This window comes from Lepidochelys kempii, chromosome 2 (genome assembly GCF_965140285.1).
Source record: "Lepidochelys kempii isolate rLepKem1 chromosome 2, rLepKem1.hap1, whole genome shotgun sequence".
NCBI lineage: Eukaryota > Metazoa > Chordata > Testudines > Cheloniidae > Lepidochelys > Lepidochelys kempii.
Window position 1 is genome coordinate 231,775,743 of NC_136381.1, and position 22,411 is coordinate 231,798,153.

General features: G+C 41.4%; 1 protein-coding gene across 1 annotated transcript in view; it reads left to right on the forward strand.

The window, feature by feature from the left end:
* Positions 1-22,411, forward strand: part of MALRD1 (MAM and LDL receptor class A domain containing 1) — a 465,892-nt gene that overhangs the window by 66,904 nt on the left and 376,577 nt on the right. Inside the window, exons 12-14 of the mRNA XM_078851340.1 lie at positions 2,956-3,065; positions 7,612-7,785; positions 11,586-11,706. Coding sequence (XP_078707466.1) covers positions 2,956-3,065; positions 7,612-7,785; positions 11,586-11,706 — 405 coding nt within the window. The remainder of the gene's footprint in view (positions 1-2,955; positions 3,066-7,611; positions 7,786-11,585; positions 11,707-22,411) is intronic.

Genomic DNA, 22,411 nt, shown 5'->3' on the forward strand with positions numbered 1-22,411 from the left:
ATGTCCATGAAGCATGCCTGACTGACTGGAGACTAAAAACGACATAATATATGTAACATGGATAGCATCCGTATAAGCTTATTCCCTCTGGCCCCTTAATGTTCCTCAGTTGTGCTCTTACTGAGAAGTCCCCAGAGAAGTCATTGGAGTTTAAGTTTCTATGCCTATACCATGATTAATTTCGAGACAGCTAGTGAGGTGCTAATTAATGCTGGTTGTAATGTTGGTTTTGATTTCTTCAGCTCTTGCTCACTGGATGGAGGCAGCCAACTTCTTTCATGTATACAGTGAACCACCATTATATCCAGTATTTAGACAGAGCCTACTCTTTTAGTTATTTCTCAGGCAAATTTTCCACTAAAGCCAGGACTGAATCCACAGTAAATAATTTAAACAGTTTTCTTTTTCTGCAGTACAGACATCCTGATCACTTTTGCTTGGGACAGGCGGAGAATGTACAGTATCCTTTGCATTGTTGCTCTACCTCAGTCAGTAGCTATCTCGTTGTTGTGCAGTGTGTTCAGCAGAGGGAAAGGAATTTAAATAAAGAGGGCTCATTTGCATTCTTTTGCAAAAGTCAAATGCTTTTACAAAGCGCTGTGCAATACTCAAAATGTCTTACATGATAACCTACAGCGTCAAGCGTTCTATGATTGTAGCATTATCAAAATATAGGATATATTATGCACTGTCCAGAGGAGAATAGACTAATCCAAAACCTGACTGCCTTTAGGTCATTCTCCAAGGCCAATTTTGGATAAAGCTTTCCCACTACTTAATGAGCAGCTCTTCAATATTTCATTTTTATTCTGAACATTCAGTACGTGGCCCCACACATTATTTCCTGCACTCCATTCAAACCCTGCAGAATTAAGAGACACAACATAGAACTTGCAGCCCAAGAAAAGGATGCTAAGGAGTTTTGAAGCCACTTTTGTGCACTCCTAATCCTGGGGGGCAGGAGAAGTCCCAGGCATAACCTGGTCAGTCTTGGGAGCCTGATTAAGTTAGAGCAGCCTCCTTAGGCTACCCTATGAGTTGCAGAGCTGCCCATAATTCCTGCCATGCTGTGGCCCCACCTCAACAGATCCCTTCTAACCTCAGCCCCACCCCGACACTCCTTTTGGCTGTCTGTCACCATGCTTGCACGGGGGATCCTCCCCTGGTTAGATATGAGGATGTTAGGGCTCCTTGACACTACCCTGACCCTTTTAAACAGTATAAAAGGGCTGGAGTGGGGAGGATCTCGCTGGTAGTTCTCCATATTCCTTCAGTTCAGCAGGGTAGATTAACTCCTGATTTATGCCAGCTCCTCTCAGCATTTAGCAGGTGGTAGGGTACCTCTGGTTGCAATAATTCTGCCAGCAGGAAGTTATAGAAGTGCGATATGGCCCCAAATTCCTTCTGCTGTGGGAGGGGAGCAGCACAGCTTGAACAGTGAGTAATGCTGGCTCAGGATAGGATATGTCCCCCACAACCTCTGCTGGCAGGGCTACTATGGAATCTCACCTATAGACTGAAGCTGTGTCCCATGAAGTACCAGTGAAAACATTATCGGCTTATCAGTGAGGATGTCACTGGTGCCGCGGAGAGTAGCAGGCTTTGTTTGTTCAGGAAGGTACGCCTGGCACCTCCCTGTACCAACCTGGGCAATCTAAACCTGTATATAATTGTGTATGTCATTATTCACTTGGGAGCCCTCTGCTCCATTCCCATGGATCACTGGGGAATGGCTACTGTGCATAATTGTGCCAGCACGGTAACTGTTTTTCTAAGATACAAGACGATGAGTGTAATGTCAGTGGGCAAGAATGTGCCCTTGGTGTTACTTTGCATAGACTTTCATGAAAAACTTTTCAGTATTCAATGAAGGCAGCATTGATGGCTCCTAAAATGTGCAGCTTAAGGGGCCCTTGAAGATGTTTATCCTTTCCTACCTTTGTCTTGAGCACATCTGCTATAGTTCCAATCCAAAGGCAGTTAGTTTGCCAGAATTCAGATTAGATCTTTAATTAAGCTTTCATCCCCACTAGCACAGACAGCAATGTGAAGCCTGCGGACCACAGGAGAAATTATAGCTTATTTCATTGGTTCACAACATTGTTAACATGCCTAAACACTGCTAGGCTGCAGTGGGAATTGGTTAAGAATAAACTGAATGCTGTACCTAATCTGAGTGTCATTGAATTTTGATTCTAAACATTATTTACACCAATATTTAAAACCAATTAAAGTGGTCTTTTGGAGCTCCCAGCTGAGGTCTGTATTTTTTTGATTCTCTCAGGCTGTCAGCGCTCCTAGTGGTGCACCCTTCCTACACTCTGAGAACTGGACCCTTTCTGGAAGTGGGATGTGGAGGAGTGGGATAGCTGGGCAGCTGTAGTGCTACACACACACACACACACACACATACGCACACAGAGAGAGAGAGGTCTGAAGTTTTCTGTCTGAGAAGGGCAGATGCAAGAAGTACATCTCTGGAGAAGTGCTGGACCCCAGCATTTGAGCTTTCGTTGCAGATGTCCAGTGTTTACTCCCTCAACAGTGGCCTCTGTGCACATTCAGGAACAATGAGGGGGAGACCCTTAGCCTTCACTCCAAACAGCCCAGTTGCATACCCTTTAGAGTGTTGAGTGCTGCTGGAGTCTCTAGTTTCTTCTTCTCCCACATGTCCCCCACCCTTGTACTTAGGAATTCCCATATGGGGGCACTGGGAGTGGGGAAGAGAGCTCCCTACACTCTCACCCTATCCTTTCAGACTCATTAGAAGGCAGCCAAAGTCTGTCCCAAAATTTTCCTAATGATCTAATGGAAGAGAATGCTACTCCACTTGTTAAAATAAATGAAGGTGTTCACTATGCATGAGGAGATCATTAAGGAAAGGCTAGTTCTCTCACATAAATGTTCACCATTGTGGGACAGTGTTTCTAACATTTCATTGATTTTATTTTTCAGGATCATTCATTTATTTTGGAGGATCACCACAGGCAAGCATGAAACCTGTCATTTCCCGCCTCGGGAGTCCTGTCATTACTAAGCTGTCCTTTGACTCTGTCCATTGTCAGGTAGCAGTTTGATACTAATTGTGATCACTTCATGTCCTCAGGTATTGTGTGGTGCTGCTGAATGCTGTTATAGTTGATGTGGTTGAAAAAGTGGTTGCATTTCAGTAGTGGAGCAAGTGATCATTGGGCCTGATTATTTATTCTGGCCAAGATTAATGTATGAGCTCAGGGATGGGCTAGCTGGAGGGGTAGGTGTGGGACACACAAAGTTATCTTTTTTCCTGATATGTGGGAGCTGGCCAGTCTCCAGTTTAGCTTAGAGCAATCTCAGACCATTCTACTTTTACACTAGGGCTACTCTCCTGGAGACTGTGGACAGCCAAGAATAGCCCTACCCATTCCCTCCGGAGTTACCCTAGGACACCTCCAAAATCACAGATTGACATAGAACCTTTCTGCCATCTCTACCCCAGCCAGGAAATCCCCTTACATTGACATCTCCATGGTGGGAATTCCATCATTATCTGTATAAATGTCTCAGCATGTGAATCATGCTGAATGTTAATTGGGTAGTGTTCAGTCCCACACCACATATACAAAATACCCTAACATTTTAGTTGAAAATAATTTGAGGTGGATGGGTTTTGTATTTTAATCAATGCAGTGTTTGACACATTGTCAGTATGCACAGAGCACGTCATAGTCAATCAACTTGCATATCCTGGGCTCAATCTTGCAGCTATGCAGGGGAGTAGGAGAGCAATTAGCAGTAGGGAGAGGAATGAGCTGGCAAGGAGTACTAGGAAGCCAGCAGTGAGAGAGAAATCAGCAGAGTTGACACTCAGGATTTAGGCTGGTAGAAAAATGGAAAAACAATTTTGTCTGAAGTTTTGGAATTTTGAAGAGTTCAAAATTGAACTTTTTTTGTTTTGTTTTCAAAAATGATAACAACATATATATTTTCTTATTTTTTGAAATGTTGAGGTTTGTCCCCTTTTTGCCACAGAACTACAGAAAACACTGTAATAACAATAAATATTGTGCCTTTTTAGTGGGGGAAGGGAGGGTTTTACTCCCCCACCTATCCCTAACTTTTCAAAACTCTTCCAACTTTTGGGAAGTTACAGGGTCACAAAGTTACAATATTTCTTTTTTCCTTTTGCCATTGTGTAACTTTTTGAAAGTTGAAAAGTTAGAGTGGAAAAAAAGGGAGGGAGGAGTTGTGAAAATCCTAAACATCATTCATTCTTTTGCATTCGCTGGTGAAAAAGGTAAAAAAGTGAGAAAATGAAGTGTCAGAAAAGATGAAATTAAAATTCTTTTTTTGTTTTGGAATTTTCTGTTTTGAAAAGTAGAGGAATGTCAACAAAAATGAATGGTTTGCAATGGGGTGTTGGGGAGAGATTCTATTGCTATCTCCCTTAGTTCCCTCACTGGAGGAATCCTACCTCATCTGGATCTAAGGATTTTAGAGCCCGTTTATGCCAATCTAACCCTTTCACCTGTCTTAAAGGGGCTGGAGTGAGCATGAGGATCTCCCCTCTTAATTCTTACAACTTTACAGAGTGCAGTGAAGAATCAGAAGTCAAATGAAGACCATTCTCTGAGCATCTTCCCCCTGTAATGAAATAAGAGGGCCAGAATGTGGCTGTAAAGCATTGCCAGCATACTGCTCTTGCAGGAACTCCTGGAGACGTGTCTGAGATCGGCAGGATGTCTCTCAGAGCACAGGGGAAGAGCAGGTGCTGGTTATATCCTCTGGAAGGTTCAGCTTGAACTCCTCCTTGTGTGGGGCCAGCCTGCCGGCTGGTGCTGTAATGGAATGGGGACCCTGCACCACTATCTTCACAAAGTTTGGTGTGACAGATGACATTAAACTCATGAAACCCTAACCCCCATATGTATGGCAAGGCAAAAGAGCCCTTCCTTCACCTGCCTTAAATTTTAAAGCCTGCTAATATTTTAAACTAAAATGCTAATCCTCCCAGACTTGCTCCTACCAGTGTTTACAAGTCATCCATCTTTAGAGCAGCTTTCCTCCAGAGAGGTAGCAAGTGACAGTATTGCACACCAACAACTTTAGGACATGGTTTAATTTACAGTAGGGAACTAAGGTTGAACAGCTAGCAGTGAACATTAATTTACAAAATTGTGGAAAGCTTGTGAAAGCCCAGCTGGTTTGGTTTCTCCTTTGTGAGACTTTGATCAGAGGCAGATTACTGTTTTGTGGGGCTCTGGGCCAGAGAAAATGGGGGCCCCTCCCCACCCCTTCCACCTGCAGTTCCCCCTGCACTCCACCAGCATTACTGCCAGGAAAATGGGGTTGGGGAGCGGGTGTTTGCCCCCGCTCTGCCCAGAGTTGGGTGAGTGGCACCTGGCAGAGCAGCCCTGGAGAGGCCCTGCCTCCAGATCAGGGATTCAACGTGAGAGTACCCTGTGACTGAAGGGCCATGGTGTAAGACTGACAAACCCACACGTGGAAGGCTTTGCTGTGGAGTAGCTGAGCGAAGGTCTTGCTTATACTTTGTGCTGGTCTTTTTCTGTTAATAAATGAGACCCTCCAAAGGGGGCCCTCTGTAGTACCTGAAGACCTGCTTGGACTTATTTAGACACTGGGGGAGAGGAAATCAAGGTAGAAGTCACACATATCTCCATCTTTGACAGCAGGGGGGCCCAGAGGGATGGCCTGCACCATGGCAGTCCTGTTTCCCTGAACACAGTGGGAACAAACAGCAGGCTGTTTCCTTGCTTGCTATTTCCAAACCTGCCTTTCCAGACATTGATCTGCTCAAAAAAAGTTCTCTCTCTCTCAGCTTCCTCCCAGGGCTGATTTCATACTGCTTCTCCTCCTGTCTGCTTGCATTCTGATCCTGTCTGCTGCTGATACACATAGCTGCAACTAAATGAATACCCCAGACCCTGTATACTCAACCAGTCCCAGAGAAAACCTTCTTATTGTCCTTGAGTTAATTCTTGCTCAAGCCTTCCTGTGCAGCCCAGTGCCTTAGGCAGTGGCATCTATTAATTCAGCTGTTTTAAGCCAGAAAGTGGCTTAATTGTTTTTTCCACTGAGGCGATGTCTACACTACAGACTTCTGCCAGCATGGTTGTGCTGGTCAGGGGTGTCATGAAATGTGATCCCTGACAGACATAGCTATGCTGGCAAAAGCTCCTTGTATAGACACAGCTTACGTTGGCATTTCTGCTGGCATATCTTATTTTGTTTGGGAGAACTGGAATAAGCTCTACAGGTGAAAGTTCAGTTTTGGCAGTATAAGCTGTGTCCATGTTAAGAGCACTTTGCTGGTGTGGTATCCTAGCATAGCTATACTGGCAGAGTGCTCCTAGTTTAGACCTGGCCTTAGCCTGAATGGAAGATGGTTACCCCACCCATCAGCTTCAGTGAGATCGGTGATTGCCTATATATCAAAGACAGACTTGCTGGCAGCCACCAACAATCTCCAGTACAACAGTGCTATGTGGTAGTTAACCTAAAATGGTTTGAATTCTTTAGATCTGTTTGCTTACAGCCTGTAATTTAAGAATCGGTAAATTGGAGAACATTTTCTGTATAATCTTATGATCCAAGGAACACTGTGGACACTCAGCACAAAGAATGGATAAAAAACTGGAAAACAGACTGCTTGACAGCCAGTTATATTCACCAGCTGAGTATCTCTTCATTTGCATTCAGTGATTAGCAACTATCTAGGGCTTGCAGTGAATTTTCAGCTGGAGGATTCTAGCTTTTCATTATCTAAAAAAGTGGGAAAAATTATGAGAAAAAATAAGACAAATGTAGTTTCCTTGAAAATCTTATTTCTCTCCAGTTCTTGTGATCAGAATGGTTTTCAGAATACTACTTAACAAAAAGTAATGAAACTAGGTCGGGATATATGAGCCAACAATCCCGGTATTACACGTCTGTCTAAAGGGCTAAAGAATTGTGTCTTCTGTCTTCCTGATTCCATGCCTGCCACACCAGTTTTTCCAGCTGCTTCCATCCTGGTGTCCCCTCTTTTTAAGCTTTGACCCTGCACTTGCATTTCAGGAGACCAGCAGGATAATTTATGGGAGAGGATTTTTTTTTTTTAATTTTCAACCCCTGGAAGGTTTACGGGATTGTTCCTGAAAACTGAGGATCAGATGAGGACTGAGGATGCATGTGGTATTTCATGGTTTTACATCATTCTCTGACTTTCCTTAAGCCTAGCTTAGGCTGCCTTTTCAGATATTTCGCCCATGTCTCAGGGTACAGTTTTGAAAACAAAAATTATTCTTGGTGGAGCTCCCTGATGAGAGCCCCCAGTGAGGTAAGGGAAATCATAGATAGATGTCTATAGGTTATGATGGAAATACATTTTAAAAATCTTAGTTACATATTTATATTGGCTTTACTTTTTTGACACAGATTACCTTTCGGATCCTATACATTCAAAGTGTGTTTCCTGTATGCCTGCTGCATTTAGTCTTGTGCGTGTGTACACAATGCAGTGGTACCGCATATGCAAAGTTAGTTTATATTATAATGGTGTAAATGTATATTGAAATTGCTGTAGGTTGGCAAGCTGTCCAACACTTTTTTAATAAACATTTATTTCAACAGATAATATTTTGGTATCAGTTGTCTCAGGATTCCCAGCTCTCTGTCTTTAAGAGAACCGTCCTTGGTGAGGATTTGCAAAAACTTGGTAACATGACAGGTTTGTCCAAGAGGCAGTGGACTAAAGCAAATATTCTTATAGAAAGCAAACCTGAGGAAATGTCACCACCTTTCCAGGTAACTCTATTGGCAATTATATTTCTTTTCTGTACAAATAAGCTATTCTAATATGGCTCTTAGAATTAATTTATTAATTTAAAATAATCTTTGCTTACACTTTTATAAAGAATTCCTTTAAGCTTTTTGTATAGATGTGGAAATAAAAGAGGAATGTCAATGTTTCAGAAGTTTGTGCATTAAAATCACACATTTATGATGAAAATCAAGTAGCAGATGTGCAGTCTATTAAAAAATGGGATGAGTATTTATGATACAGTTGAGAAAAAACATATATCTCTGGGGTCTACTAACAGGACTGTTGTAAGCAAGACACAGGAGGTAATTGTGTCGCTCTACTCAGTATTTGTGAGGCCTCAGCTGGAGTCCTGTGTCCAATTCTGGGTGCCATACTTTCGGAAAGATGTGGAGACCATCCAGAGGAGGCAAAAACATGGTGAAAGGTTGAGAAAACCTGTTTTATGAGATGAAAAAAATGGGCATGTTAAGTCTTGAGACAAGAAGACTGAGGCTGGGATTTGATAAGTCTTCAAATATGTAAAGAGCTGTTATAAAGCAGATGGTGATCAATTGTGTTCTTTGTCCACTAAAGGAAGGACAAGAAGTAATGGGCTAAATATGCAGCAAGGAAGATTAAGGTTAGACATCAGGAAATACTTTCTAACTATAAGGGTAGTTAAGCTCTGGAATAGGCTTCCAAGGGACATTGTGGAATCCCGATCACTGGAGGTTTTCAAGAACAGGTTGGACAAAGACCTGTCAGGAAGGTCTAGTTTTACTTGTTGCTGCCTCATCACGTGGAGCTGCGGTTGATGACTTCTCAAGGTCCCTTCCAGCCCTACATTTCTATAATTCTATGATTATACTCAAAAATTAGCAACTAATGATATTGGCTACCGGGAGGGTGAATGCAGGCTCCTGGACATTTCAGTCAGTAACAATCAATACTTCAGCACTGATCTCCAACCACAGGGTTTAGTTTGACTTGCAGATTATCTCATACCTGCATTTAACTAGGTATAGAAAACAACTGATGAATCACTCACCAACTAAAATATAAAGCATTTAGCAAAGCAATCTTCCTGTTTTGGTCTTTACATTTTGTATGTCACCGTCATAATAAAAACTGTCAAACTATGGATTACAGCCAGGGTCCTCAAACTTTCCATAAGGAGATTGCTGCAGAGATATCACAATTGATTAGTTGTTGAGCAACTTTCCTCTCATTTCAGGTCACTTAGACTACTTCACCTCCCAGTCACAATTGATAATGTGCCTGTGGCTACTTTTATAATAAAAATAGAAAAGTAATACAGGGAAAGTGTTTGCACCAGTACCTTTATTTGATGCTAGTAGTATGTGCAAATGAGGAGGAGAGTCAGCAGCATGGGATCAGCAAGTGCTCCATAGAGTACAATTTGAGAACCTGGCTTACAGGGTGTTTTTCTATTTTAATGGAACCAGGGTCAGATCTCCAGGCTACTACAAAATTAATGTTTCATCTGTGCTCACCCATAGGATACATCCTCATTGTTGATTCTGCAAAGTGGTCATTAGCTCCTGGATTAAAATGTAATTCTTCATGTGGCACTGTAATATGGAAAATAGATGGTTTCCCACATGAAGTTCTCTTCCATGGTGGGTGACGCAAACTGTTGACACTTTAGCAGAGTTGAGGAGTTTAATCAGCCCAACTTCTGCTGTGCAGGATGCTGTTTGAACATCATTAGAGGTTAACAATGTGCTTATTTTATCAGATCAGTACCAAGAGGACAAAAGCAATAGCATTAAGCATTCCCAAGTCAGCAATTATGTATTGCACACTTCTTTAGTGTGTCAGTAATTTTCTTATATTAGAATTAATTGTCTTCACATTTATAGATTTTGCTTTTATCCTTAGACTTCTCATTAATATTGTTAGAAAAATCTGCAATAATTTCATATGCTTCTGTCCATATTGACATGGAAAGTCTTGCCTCTTTTACTTCTGGAAAGGGGCCATTCAATGATACTATTGCTGAATAACATTAGAATCACTTCCTGCAATGAGTCTTTGAAAATGTAATGACCACCAAACGGAAAAGAGATCCTGTTTTGGAACCTACCTGATTTTGACAAATATTCTAGTAAAATCAAAGTAAATTATGGAACAGAGATATAGATAGGTCACATATAGAATACCTGCCCAAACTGGCTTATATAGGATATCTCGAAACATTTTATTTAACTACTTAGTGTATCTAAAGTAGTCAGCTCTCCTAGAAGTATTGTGCCCATTCGTAAGAGTACAGTATGGTACTAGAAATCACATCACTGTGCCAGTCAAACTCTGAGCCCAACATACATTAGAGAAGTATGGCCTTTAGGCATGGTGTATCAAATGTCATCATGAAATCTGCTCCACAGCACTGCCTTATGCTATCAGATCCTGAGGTAGGATCCACAGCAAACCTCCATTGGTACTTCCTGAAATTCCAATGCTACGTCAGTTTAGAAAAAATGGATTCCTCAGCTGAATACTCTCCTTTCTGGGTACGGTCAGAGATTGGTATGTAGTGATTCCCACCAATGGCGCAAAAAGCCAGGATGTGGGTTAAACACCACCAGAGCCCTGACTCATCAACCCTGGGCACTCAGTTCCGACTACAAGAGTGGGACAAGGCAATCTCCCTTCAAGCACGTATTGGTGGGACATAATCACACTCCATCACAAGTCCTGCATGTCTTTTAGCACAGAATTTGCCTTCTGGAAGATATAGATCTTTTGGTAGATTTGCCATGCCTTCTGGTAGATTTGCATTACTCCACCAGCATAAAGTAGCCATTAACCTGGTGGATCTGACCATATGAAAATTCCTCCTGCATGTGGGTGGATCCTTGGGTTATATAGCACTGCCATAGTAGCTTCTACACCACTCTTAACTGTGCAGAGGTGTGGCAAGAGTGTGCCAATGCCCCAGTGATTCCTGCCAGCTGGAATGGCCCCTTGGAAACTTTGCCTTTATATTGGATCAGGCAATTGATCTGGGGTGCTCTGAAAAGTTCTCCAAAAGCATTTCATGGCTGGATGATCATGTGAGCATGTCTTGTTTCATAAATGTGCCAGCCACCCTCACTCCCCCCGTGATTATTTTTGTCATCAAGAAAACTATTTAGAATATGGCTAAGAAACAAAAGCTATATTTCACATCAGTGAAATCCTGAATGAGAGGGCTGTAGTTAAGTGAATCAGTTTAGCCCTCCAGTGACTTTCAGGTATGAAATATGTTGGTTTTTTTTTACTGTGCTAGCTGGCAGGGAGTTTGGGGCATAGTGTGTTTAAAAGTATCTTTGTATGCACACATTACAGTATATGTATTTCTTATATGGAAATGTCTTATTGACCTCAGCAGACATGATATAAATGAACTCATGTCTCAGTTAAATTGAGTTGTAAACCACCACATTTAGTTACCCTGAATAGCTCATTTAAAAAGGCACAGGACTTCATGGTTCCACGAGGAACACAGTACATTCAGGAAGTGATGATTATTATTGCTTAGGGTTGAAACAAGGTTGTTTAGGTTCTATAATGTTTTGTGAAGGTAGTTATGTCTTTGAGAGTTTAGCTGTAAGTTTCTGACTTGAATCTTACCATGCTAATCTCAACCATATGTTTTGTTGGCTAATGGCGTCCTTCAAAACTGTGATGGTTGTAGATGGTGTTTACTCTCCATACAGATACCTGGAATTGTAAAGAAATGATATTTCCTTTTGTAATGTGACTTTTAATAAGATTATTTATTTCTGTGTCATTATAGATCATTTTACAAGCCACTGCTCTATCAGAGGATGCTACTGTTGCTATAGACGACATCAGCATAACAACAGAATGTGGTACTGCATATAAATCATTTTCCAATACCAGCCAAGAAAGCAAAGGCAAGTTAAATTAAAGCAAGCAAATTAAAAAAAAAATCGGAAGGACATAGTATGGTGTCAAGCTAACTTTCTTTTTTATGCTTTGTTGTTCTTTCACAAAAAATATTCGTCTAGTTAATGTCATTTTGTGGTTTTTCCCTAAAAAAAGAATTAAACAATGAAATAACTAACTTGATTTGAAGATATTTTTTAGCCTTTCATTGACAATGAATTCCAGAATAATTTGAATTAGATATTACAGATGTGTAAATCATAATATTCATACTTTGAGTAATGTTGCCTTGTTAAAGTCAGTGAGTATGAAAAAGGATGCTACAAAGTAGCTGTCAGCTGTATGGTTATACAGACACAGACGAAAAACAAGTATATAGACATTATGTATAGATCAGATCCTCAGCCAGTGTTAACTTGCATAGCTCTGATGGGTTTCGGTTCAGTTATGTCCGTTTGCACCAACCGAAGATCTGGCCCTATGTGCATGTATTATTAAATTCCTTCTATTTCCTATATTTTATATCCATGCCCCAGCTATACTCTAAAACAATCCCCTTGCATAAAAAGCCATTAAAGTGTTTGTGGGAATGATCTGACCACTTCTTATAAGGGTGTTAGGTGGAAAATAGAGCAAGACATAGGTCTATTTGTGACAGTGCATATTCTGTAGTGAAGCCTATCATCTTATGTCTAACATGACTTGCTATAGTTTCCATTAGAATCACAGTGATCTAAACTGCAGCTGGATGGAAAGAAAGTATGACTTTTATGACAAAACACCATCTGCATCATAAACGTATACATCTTGGTACTTTTCAACACTGATGAATATGTTTGTTAAATAGAGTAGTGTTACAAGGTAGCATGGGCATAGACAGTCTCTAGGGAAGTTACTGATTGTAGGAGTGTAACACAGAAACCCGAATTTCTTCAATCCTTTTCTGGAAAATGTATGACATAGTGGGAATGTAGACCTTTCGGTTTTCAGATGCCTTCCCTGCTTCCCCATATATTCTACTGTATTAAGGCATTTAGGAATTAGTAGAAGAGAGTTCCTTTTCAAAAAGGGTTCTTTAAAAAGAAAAACCCTACCCTCATATTAATCACATAGTAGTGTCATTTTTTAGAAATTTACTTTTTAAGAAGGGAGCACTTCCAGCAAAGTCCTAACCAGACTAGTTGGACTGGTATGCTACCAAATTAATTCACAAACTGAAAAAGAAAAAGTCTGTGTCTTTTTTTTTTTTTTTTTTACCCCTGGTCTGAAATAAAGTTAGCACATTTTGGGTATCACTTACATTGAACTCTGTTCTGGACTATCTTCTAACACACATCTTGCTAACCGTCTAACACAGAACATCTGGCTTCTGGGAATTTTCTTATATAATAAACAGGAAACATTATGATCAGAGGCAAGGGGCACAGTTGCTAAACTGAATCCTCTAGGCACAAAACATTAGTGCAAGATTTGCCCTTGATTGGCCGGGGTGAAAGCTATATGCTGTTGAAGTATCCATGAGAAAGATGTCCTGTGCATAGAATGTTCACTCTAAAATGGTTGAATTTCAATAAGAGTTGGTCCTCGAACTCCCTTAGATGCTGTTGTGTTAATTTTTATGGAATATATGGGCCCAGTGGGTCAAAGATGTTAATATGGCCATGTCACTATACAACGCTAAACAATTAAATATGGTTCAAGCTCTTCAGTCCAGAGACATTGGCCTGCTTAGTCTAATGGCAACAATCAATATTAAAAATCTTTAACCATTTATTAAAGATAGAGGAAAGGAAAAAGCAATTAAAGCATTGAAATATAAAATATCAAATAAGGTGTCCATTTTAACAATGTTCTTTATTCCTTTTAACTGTAGAGCTTTTACAGTCTTAGATGGTATTAACTGTCTTTTTGGGAACAAGAGAAGATAGCTGAGATGGTCTGGAGTTGGAGTTAGAGTCCAATCCCACTTCCTTGGAGACAAAGCAAGATAAACACACACAAAAGAGGACAGCAAAGATAGAAAATTCAACTTCTGTCTCTTGTGACAGGAAGGAGCTTGACCAGGGTAGTCGGGACCAAGGGTCAGATCGGGGCAAACCTGAGGCTGGAATTAGAGCATAATCAGGGTCCAGGCCAGCATCAATATCAAGGGTCAGTGTCCAGTCAAGTTTCAGGATATGAGTCAGGAGGCAAAGTCCAAATCAAGCTGAGGTCGAAGCCAGGAGTAACAAATGGTCATGGCAGCTACAGGAGATCCATACTGAACACTTCCTGGATATTTCCTGGAATGCCTCTTAGGTTTATGTAGGGCGGGGAGCCTATCAGATGACTTCTGGTAGGACTTTCCATGGTCTGTGTCCACAGAAGGTTGTGGGCAGTGCAGCACATTCTGGTTACAGCTACCTCTGGCTGGCAGCACAGAGCCTGGCAGCTCGGCCAGCCAAGGTTCTAGACCTGTGAGGCCTTACATCCTGTGCTGACTCTTGCTTGCAACCTTGTACCAGCATTGGGCTGTTTAGGGTGTGGCTTTTTGCTGCCTCTTTCGTCATAGGCTCACCATATTGGCTGGCTAAGCTAGGCTCCGATTAAACAGAAAGGGGAGATAGGAAAGAGAAGAAATAAGGGTGTGGGAAGGAAAATAATACATGAAAGGAAGTGGTGAGAGCATGAACCTAAGTTTCTCATTCTAGGAGTTGTTCAGGATTTAGCCAAAGCTGGTGCAGTTGGTGATATCATCTGAGTCCCTATCTCTGGCCTGGTCTGGTCAGGACATCTCTCAGGATCAGGATGATGAAGGCTCAACGGTGCCACGATGGATTGCATGGTCCCAAGAGGTTGTGGCGGTGGCAGCCATGACTGTGAAGCTTGCTCCTTTCAGCCCATTGATCGTCTAGCCTAGCACCATGATTCCTGCTATCCCCAAGTCTTATTTTTAACCCTTCCCCCCAAGGGGGCAATGGGCGAAATATCCCATCATCCTGATTATTTTGTCCACCAATTAGGCCTAATTTATGACCCACCAATTTTGGTCCATTGATTTTGGATTCCATTCTCCTTTGTTTACTGGTCACAATCTTAACGTGGTCCTTGGGTGGTATCAATAGACCTTTTTGTTGGGACTAATTCAGTCTTCCTGTCTTCAACTTCGGCTGATTTTTATAAGCAATTTTATGTAACAGGCTGAGTTGGATTTTGGTTATCTTGGACAACTTAGGGCAGGTCTATATTACAAATTTACATCAGCATAGCTGCACCAATTCAGCTGCGCTGCTGTTGTGCGTCTGAGGATGCTCGATGCCAGTGGTGGGCAACCTGCGGCACGTGGCCCGTCAGGATAATCTGCTGGTAGGCCACGAGACAGTTTCTTTATATTCACAGTCAGCAGGCACAGCCACCCTCAGTTCCCAGTGGCTGCAGTTCGCTGTTCCCAGCCAATAGGAGCTGTGGGAAGTGATGGCCAGCACATTCCTGCGGTCCATGCAGCTTCCTGTAGCTCCCATTGGCCGGGAACAGCTAACCGCAGCCACTGGGAGCTGCGGGCGGCCGTGTCTGTGGATGATCAGTGTAAACAAACTGTCTCACGGCCCACCAGTGGTTTACCCTGATGGGCTGCAGGTTGCCACCCACTGTTCTATGCCAATGGGAGAGATCTCTCCTGTCAGCTTAATAACTCCACCTCCCTGAGAGATGTTAGCTAGGTCAGTGAGAGAAGCTCTCCCATTGACATAGCACTGTCTACACAGTGGGTTAAGGTCGCTATAACTACATTGCTCAGGGTGTGGATTTTTCACACCCCGAACAATGTAGTTAAACCAAAGTAAGAATGTAGTGTATATCAAGCCTTAGAGTATAAGCCTCTGCACATCAGTGCTTTTGAAAATTCTGTCTTTAGATTCTAAGCTTTTCTAGACAAGTACTTTTCTTATCAGCAGTGTGGTGCACCCAACACACTTAGGGATGTCATGGAAAATAATTATACACAAGTAGACGGCTGCTGTCATCTAGAAAGGAGAATAACATTAACTGGATTTCTAGTTCACCAAAAATGGTGTGAAAAAGTCACTTTATAGATTAACTGATTCAATCTGCGTGCAATATTATATATGTAAATGGTGAAAAGAACATCTTACCAGTTTTCATTTTTTTTAAAGGGGAAACAAACTTTACAACCACTGAATCTTCATCCCTTTTTTGTCCACGGGGTTATTTACCATGTGAAGATGGAGCCTGTATTTCGTCTGACAAGTTTTGTGATTTCACACCTGACTGCTCAAATGGGAATGATGAAGCCAAATGCTGTAAGTGAAAACATATTGACTAGTAACTCATGCTGTAAGGACGTATATACATATTCATTGGGAGTCTTGTGGCCAGATTTCCGTTACTTCATGAATGGTGTTATTGAATCGAGAGTAAAAACTCCAGAGATGCAGTGCTTTCAATTTGAATCTGTATTGATGTCTCTTTGTAGTCTTTGTACAGCTGCCCTGTTAAAGTTTAAAACAAAAAAGCTGTACGTGGATTTATCAGCAGAACGGAGCTGTTTAAAAGAGTGTTTTATTTTACAGCACCTATGATGTAAAGTACTAGATACAGTTTTATGCTGGGCTGAGAAAATTATTACCATGTTAGTCAGGGCCTGATTTTTCAAAGATGAGCACACACAGTTGCACTTGTCTAATTTTCACATACAAATGCTAAAATTGGATTTGTAAATCTAATATTTATGCATAGGCTTGGCCATTTAGAAGCACAGCTGGGCATGTACAGATGCAGTTACTCAGTTTGCACAAGCAATCATGGTTGAATATGTCAACTTTCAAAATTAGACCCTTGCTGTTGACTTAGATACTGACCATGTTGTTATAAAAGCCTATGAGCCATGATCATTATGCCAAGTTACCATGCATTTGCTGATTTTTCCAAAGGAGATACTGTCACAGATCCATAGGATCAGTGCTATGCCCTGAGCTTTGCTTGGAAGAACCTCTTCTGTGTGCCAGACTCCCAAGGGAACTCAGTCTTCCTTCAGGGTAGGCTACACCTACAGTCTGCCTTCTAAGACTGAACTTCTGGGGCTTCAGCACTTCTGCTTCACACCATGAGCTCTGTTCAGTGAGTCCAACTGAGAGAGACTCCTGGCAGAGACTAGTACACTCTTCAGGGATTAATGCGCTTCACCAGATATTTGCAGAGACACTCAAATAGCATTGTCAAAACAGTCGGGTTTATTAGTCAATATAGCATATTGTATATTTATTAGGAATATAGCATAGGAAATCCCTAGGTTAGCACAAAAGAATGTAAGGTAAAGCATAGCCCAAGTCCATTCTGGTTAGCCCAGAGCCCAGCCAAGCTGTAGTGAACTCCATGTTCAGGCTCTGTCTGTCTGTCAGTTTGATCTTCTTAATCAGTTCCCAGGTGAGAGCTCCCAACTACTTCCAGAAGCCAACTATTGTGCCCCACCTCACATCTTCCCAGTTCTTTATTCTCAAGATGGTGGATTTTGCTCAGCTTCTCTGCTGAGAGGTAGGGAAATCCATCTCTCTCTAGGTCATAGGTTGCTAGGTGTCAATGTCTGTGTGATTGGATTTGCCATTGTCTTCTTGGATTCTCCACTGACATGGGGTCAGCCTCAGTCAGGTTTTTTTAATGACCCATTCAAGCTCAGACAGATAGGCGACATTCATACCTATGTCTCTCAGCCTGCTCTGAGAGCAAACAGTCCTTCCCCCCACCACCACTGGATAGCCATGAGGCACACATAGGATTCATAAAATATTACAGAAAATTCTTACTTCATCACAGGTACTATAAGCAATACTTAGTAAAAGATTATTGGAAAATATAGTATGATTATTTTTTGACAATTGTCAAGGTTCCTCCCCCACTCTGAACTCTAGGGTACAGATGTGGGGACCTGCATGAAAAACCTCCTAAGCTTATCTTTACCAGCTTAGGTCAAAACTTCCCCAAGGTACAAAATATTCCACCCGTTGTCCTTGGATTGGCCGCTACCACCACCAAACTAATACTGGTTACTGGGGAAGAGCTGTTTGTACGCGTCTTTCTCCCCAAAATACTTCCCAAAACCTTGCACCCCACTTCCTGGACAAGGTTTGGTAAAAAGCCTCACCAATTTGCCTAGGTGACTACAGACCCTTGGATCTTAAGAACAATGAACAATCCTCCCAACACTTGCACCCCCCCTTTCCTGGGAAATGTTGGATAAAAAGCCTCACCAATTTGCATAGGTGGCCACAGACCCAAACCCTTGGATCTGAGAACAATGAAAAAGCATTCAGTTTTCTTACAAGAAGATTTTTAATAAAAATAGAAGTAAATAGAAATAAAGAAATCCCCCCTGTAAAATCAGGATGGTAGATATCTTACAGGGTAATTAGATTCAAAAACATAGAGAACCCCTCTAGGCAAACCTTAAGTTACAAAAAAGATACACAGACAGAAATAGTTATTCTATTCAGCACAATTCTTTTCTCAGCCATTTAAAGAAATCATAATCTAACACATACCTAGCTAGATTACTTACTAAAAGTTCTAAGACTCCATTCCTGGTCTATCCCCAGCAGAAACCAGCATATAGACAGACACACAGACCCTTTGTTTCTCTCCCTCCTCCCAGCTTTTGAAAGTATCTTGTCTCCTCATTGGTCATTTTGGTCAGGTGCCAGCGAGGTTACCTTTAGCTTCTTAACCCTTTACAGGTGAGAAGAGCTTTCCCCTGGCCAGGAGGGATTTCAAAGGGGTTTACCCTTCCCTTTATATTTATGACAACAATTATGTAAAAGACCAGTGCAAATATAATATCAAAATTGTATTATCTAAAAAGAAGCTTGTTGTATTCTCTTACCCCATGCAGTATCATGTGTTACTGAATATGATCAGAACTACAAGTAACATTTTGCCACCTTTGCTAATATGATACAAAGGTCCTACTCGTTAATTATCAGTTTTGGAGAGGGAATTTCATAGCTGCTGCTCATGAAAATGATCCTGGGACCAATGCACCTACAACACTGCAAAGTAGTGCCAACAGACAGATGAAATGAGGACAAGTACAGTGGACAAGTACTTCTCCATACAGTGTCTTCTCCCTCCTCCCCACCCCCGCCCCAGTAACCTTTAGTCCTGCATCATCCCCACAATTCTAGTGCATGGGCCTCTCTTGAATAAAGCAGTTGTTTCAATTTTGAAATGGTTTGTAACAAGTTGCATTCAAGGTTTGGGGCTTCAACAGATGAATGCACTGGACTAGAAACACACTTTCTCTCTTTAAAGAACATGTTCTCAAAGATAGAGGTAAAAAGGAAGCAATCAGCAGGGGTTAACGAGAGGTGTCTGCTTCCTTCCTTTAATGATGGGAGAAGGGGAAAGCAGTTGTGTTTAACACAGGACTCCAGCAAAGAGAGCAGGTGGATCCTGTTCCTTTAATGCAAGGGGATGGAGGAGAGATACCCAGGGGAAATACTTACCTGGCTGGAGTGAATACGCTATTTTTCCTTATGCGTATTCTGTGTTATTTTGGATTGAATAAAATGAGGAGGAGTAACTAGAAAAAGCTCATATATCTGAGACCTCTTTTGTTTGATTTGTGGAGATAAATATGCTGTAAATTACTTCCATTAAAAAAAATGGATCACTTGATGATTACCTGTTCTGTCCGTTCCCTCTGAGGCACCTGGCATTGGCCACTGTTGGAAGACAGGATACTGGGCTAGATGGACCTTTGGTTTGACCCAGTAGGGCCATTCTTATGTTCTTGTTCTTAATCACCCTGCAAATTGAAGTGTTTTCAGTAGTGAAACTCAAACCATTGGTATGTCACTCAGCATTTGTTCTGGAATAAACCTTGCCCTCCCACTAGATTATAGGAGGTGGATAAATGTTCGCAAAAGACCAGAAGGAGACCATTATGTTAATTTTCACTCACAGATCTATTTGGGAGTTTGAAGCTCTGGATTTCCAGGCGGTGAATATCTAGAACATTCTTACATAGATTCATAGATTCCAAGGCCAGAGGAACCTTTGTGATTGTCTACTCTGACCTCCTGCATAACACAGGCCATAGAACTTCCTTGAATTAATTCCTGTTTGAACTAGAGCATCTTTTTAAGAAAAAAAAAATCCAGTCTTCGTTTAAAGATTTCCAGTGATGGAGAATCCACCACAACCACTGCTAAGTTGTCAAATGGTTAATTGCCCTCAATGTTCAAAAAAAAAAGTACCTTATTTCTAGACTATTTCAGCTTCCAGCCGCTGGATCTTGTTATATATATTCTGCAGCTAGATTGAAAAGCCCTCCCTCTGTTATCAAATTTCTGTTTCACCATGTAGATAATTATAGACTGTGATCAAGTCAGACCTTACCCTTTGTGATAAGCTAAATAGATTGAGCTTCTGGATTTTCTCTCTATAAGTCACATTTTTCAAACCTGCAATCATTCTTGTGGCTCTTCTCTGAACCCTCTTCAATTTATTATCATCATCCATGTTGAAGTGTGAAGATCAGAACTAGACACCCTATTCCAATAATTCTCATATCAGTGCCAAATCTAGAGGTAACATAACCTTCATATTCCTACTCATTGTTCTCCTGTTTATGCATTGAAGGAATGCATAGGCCCTTTTGGCCACAGTGTCACATTGCAAACTTACGTTTAGCTGATTATCCACTATGTTCCCCAAGTCTTTTCCGGAGTCACTGCTTCCCAGGACAGAATCCTCAATCTTGTAAGTATGGCCTGTATTCTTTGTTCCTAGATGTATGACTTGTGTTCAGCTTACCAAGTGATCCAGACCACTCTGTATCAGAGACCCGTCTTCCTCATTATTTACCATAATTTGTTTATTTCCTATTATAGACAGTTCTACCATTTTCTTCTAGTAATGGAGCAACAGCATTGTTAGGATTCCTTTTGTTCCTAATGTATTTGAACTTCTTCTTACTGTCCTTAACTCTGCTGGCCATAGATTTCTCCTTGCAGTATTTCAGTTCCCTTATCAATTTTCTACAGTTCATAGCTTCTAATTTATGCTCATTGCTAGAAACTTCCCCCTTTTTCCATTTGTTTGTTTATATATCATTTACAGTTGTTTTCATATCCCACATAAACCAGGTTATTTTTAACCAGTATGGCCTCCTATCTGATTATAGGTTTTGGGAAATTTAGTAAAACCATAAACTGTTCCCAATTATTCACATTTTTCTGTTTAACTTCTGTGTCCCAGCTGATTTGACTCATGATTGTTTTCAGCTTTGTGAAATTGGCCCTTTCAGTGCACCGTGTGCGTGTATGTGTGTGTATATGGCCCTTTCAGTGCACCATTTGTGTGTATGACTTTATTCTGTTTCCATCTAACAAATGTGACTGAGTCATGATTGCTGGTACCTAAGCAACCACTAATTTTAGTTTTGTGATCAATTCCTCTTTCACTGTCATGATGAGATGTAATATAGAATTTCCCCATGTTGGATGTAATACTTTTTGAGTTAGGAAATTATCCTCCATAATTTTTAGGAATTCCAAGAACTGCCTCGTCCTGGCATAAGACCTCCAGCATTCGTCACTTAGGTTGAAGTCCCCTATAATAATGACTTTTTTTCTCTACACATTATAATAGGTAGGTGGTTAAGGAAGTGGTCCAAGTTTGATTATTGTTGCCATCCACTCCTCCATCTCCATTTATGATGGGATGGATGGGTCAAACCTGAGTGGCATGGTGTCCTGCCTTAACCACTTGAAATGCTGGGAAGTGTGAAAGAAAAATCCTGTTTGTGGCTGAGTCATTTTGGAATAGAAAAAAATGCAGCCCTGCATTTGGTGAGAGGGAGGGTAGGGGAGATATTTGGCTGGACCCCAGGGAGAAAGATCTGGAGAGGAGCAGCATGGACCCCTCATCTTCTCCCTTAGCAGTCTCATGCATAGACATGGCTTGAGCAAAGTGGTGGGCCCTTAGTTGCTACCACCCCCCCACACTGCTTGATTGGCTCATTTCTGGGCTGCACAATTGCCTCAGTAACTTGTGAGAGTAGAGATGGCTTATAGTGCTGCTCCTGGTTATGGGCTGTTTTCTTTCCCCAGTCACCCTTCCCCTGGGCTGTGTTCTGTCTTCCAGTTCCTACTGATTTCCTACTTAGCTATGCATTTTGGCAAGTGCTTTGTTAATGGTCTAGGAAGGGTTCTTCCGCACCCTCATTGTAGATGGGCAGCTAGTGGTTGTGTTTTTTGACCTTTTTTAGAGCCCCTTTTCAGAAGGTTTGTCTAGGGGTGAGGTACAACTACTGAGTTATTTGTTGCAGCTTAATTAAGGTAGAAGGAGGTCAGAGTTGCTATTACAGTCCTGGGCACTGACTAGGTGGTGTCTGGCGGGACCCTTGTTTTTTCACTGAATGGTGAGGAGAAGCACTCCTTTCCTTCCTTCCTTCCTTCTTCACATCTGGAAAGGGAAATGGGGTCTGGGCCCACTTGGTCCTGATCCTTGGATGGATTTTCACAAACTCATGGATTTATAAGGCCAGACATAACCACTGCGATAATCTAGTCTGACCTGCATAACATAGGGCTTCCCTGAATTAATTCGTGTTTCAGGTTCAGTAGTTTAACTACAGCATTTCTTTCAGAAAAACATCCAGTCTTGGTTTAAAGATTTCCATTGATGGAGAATCTGCCAGAACCCTTGATCAATTGTTTC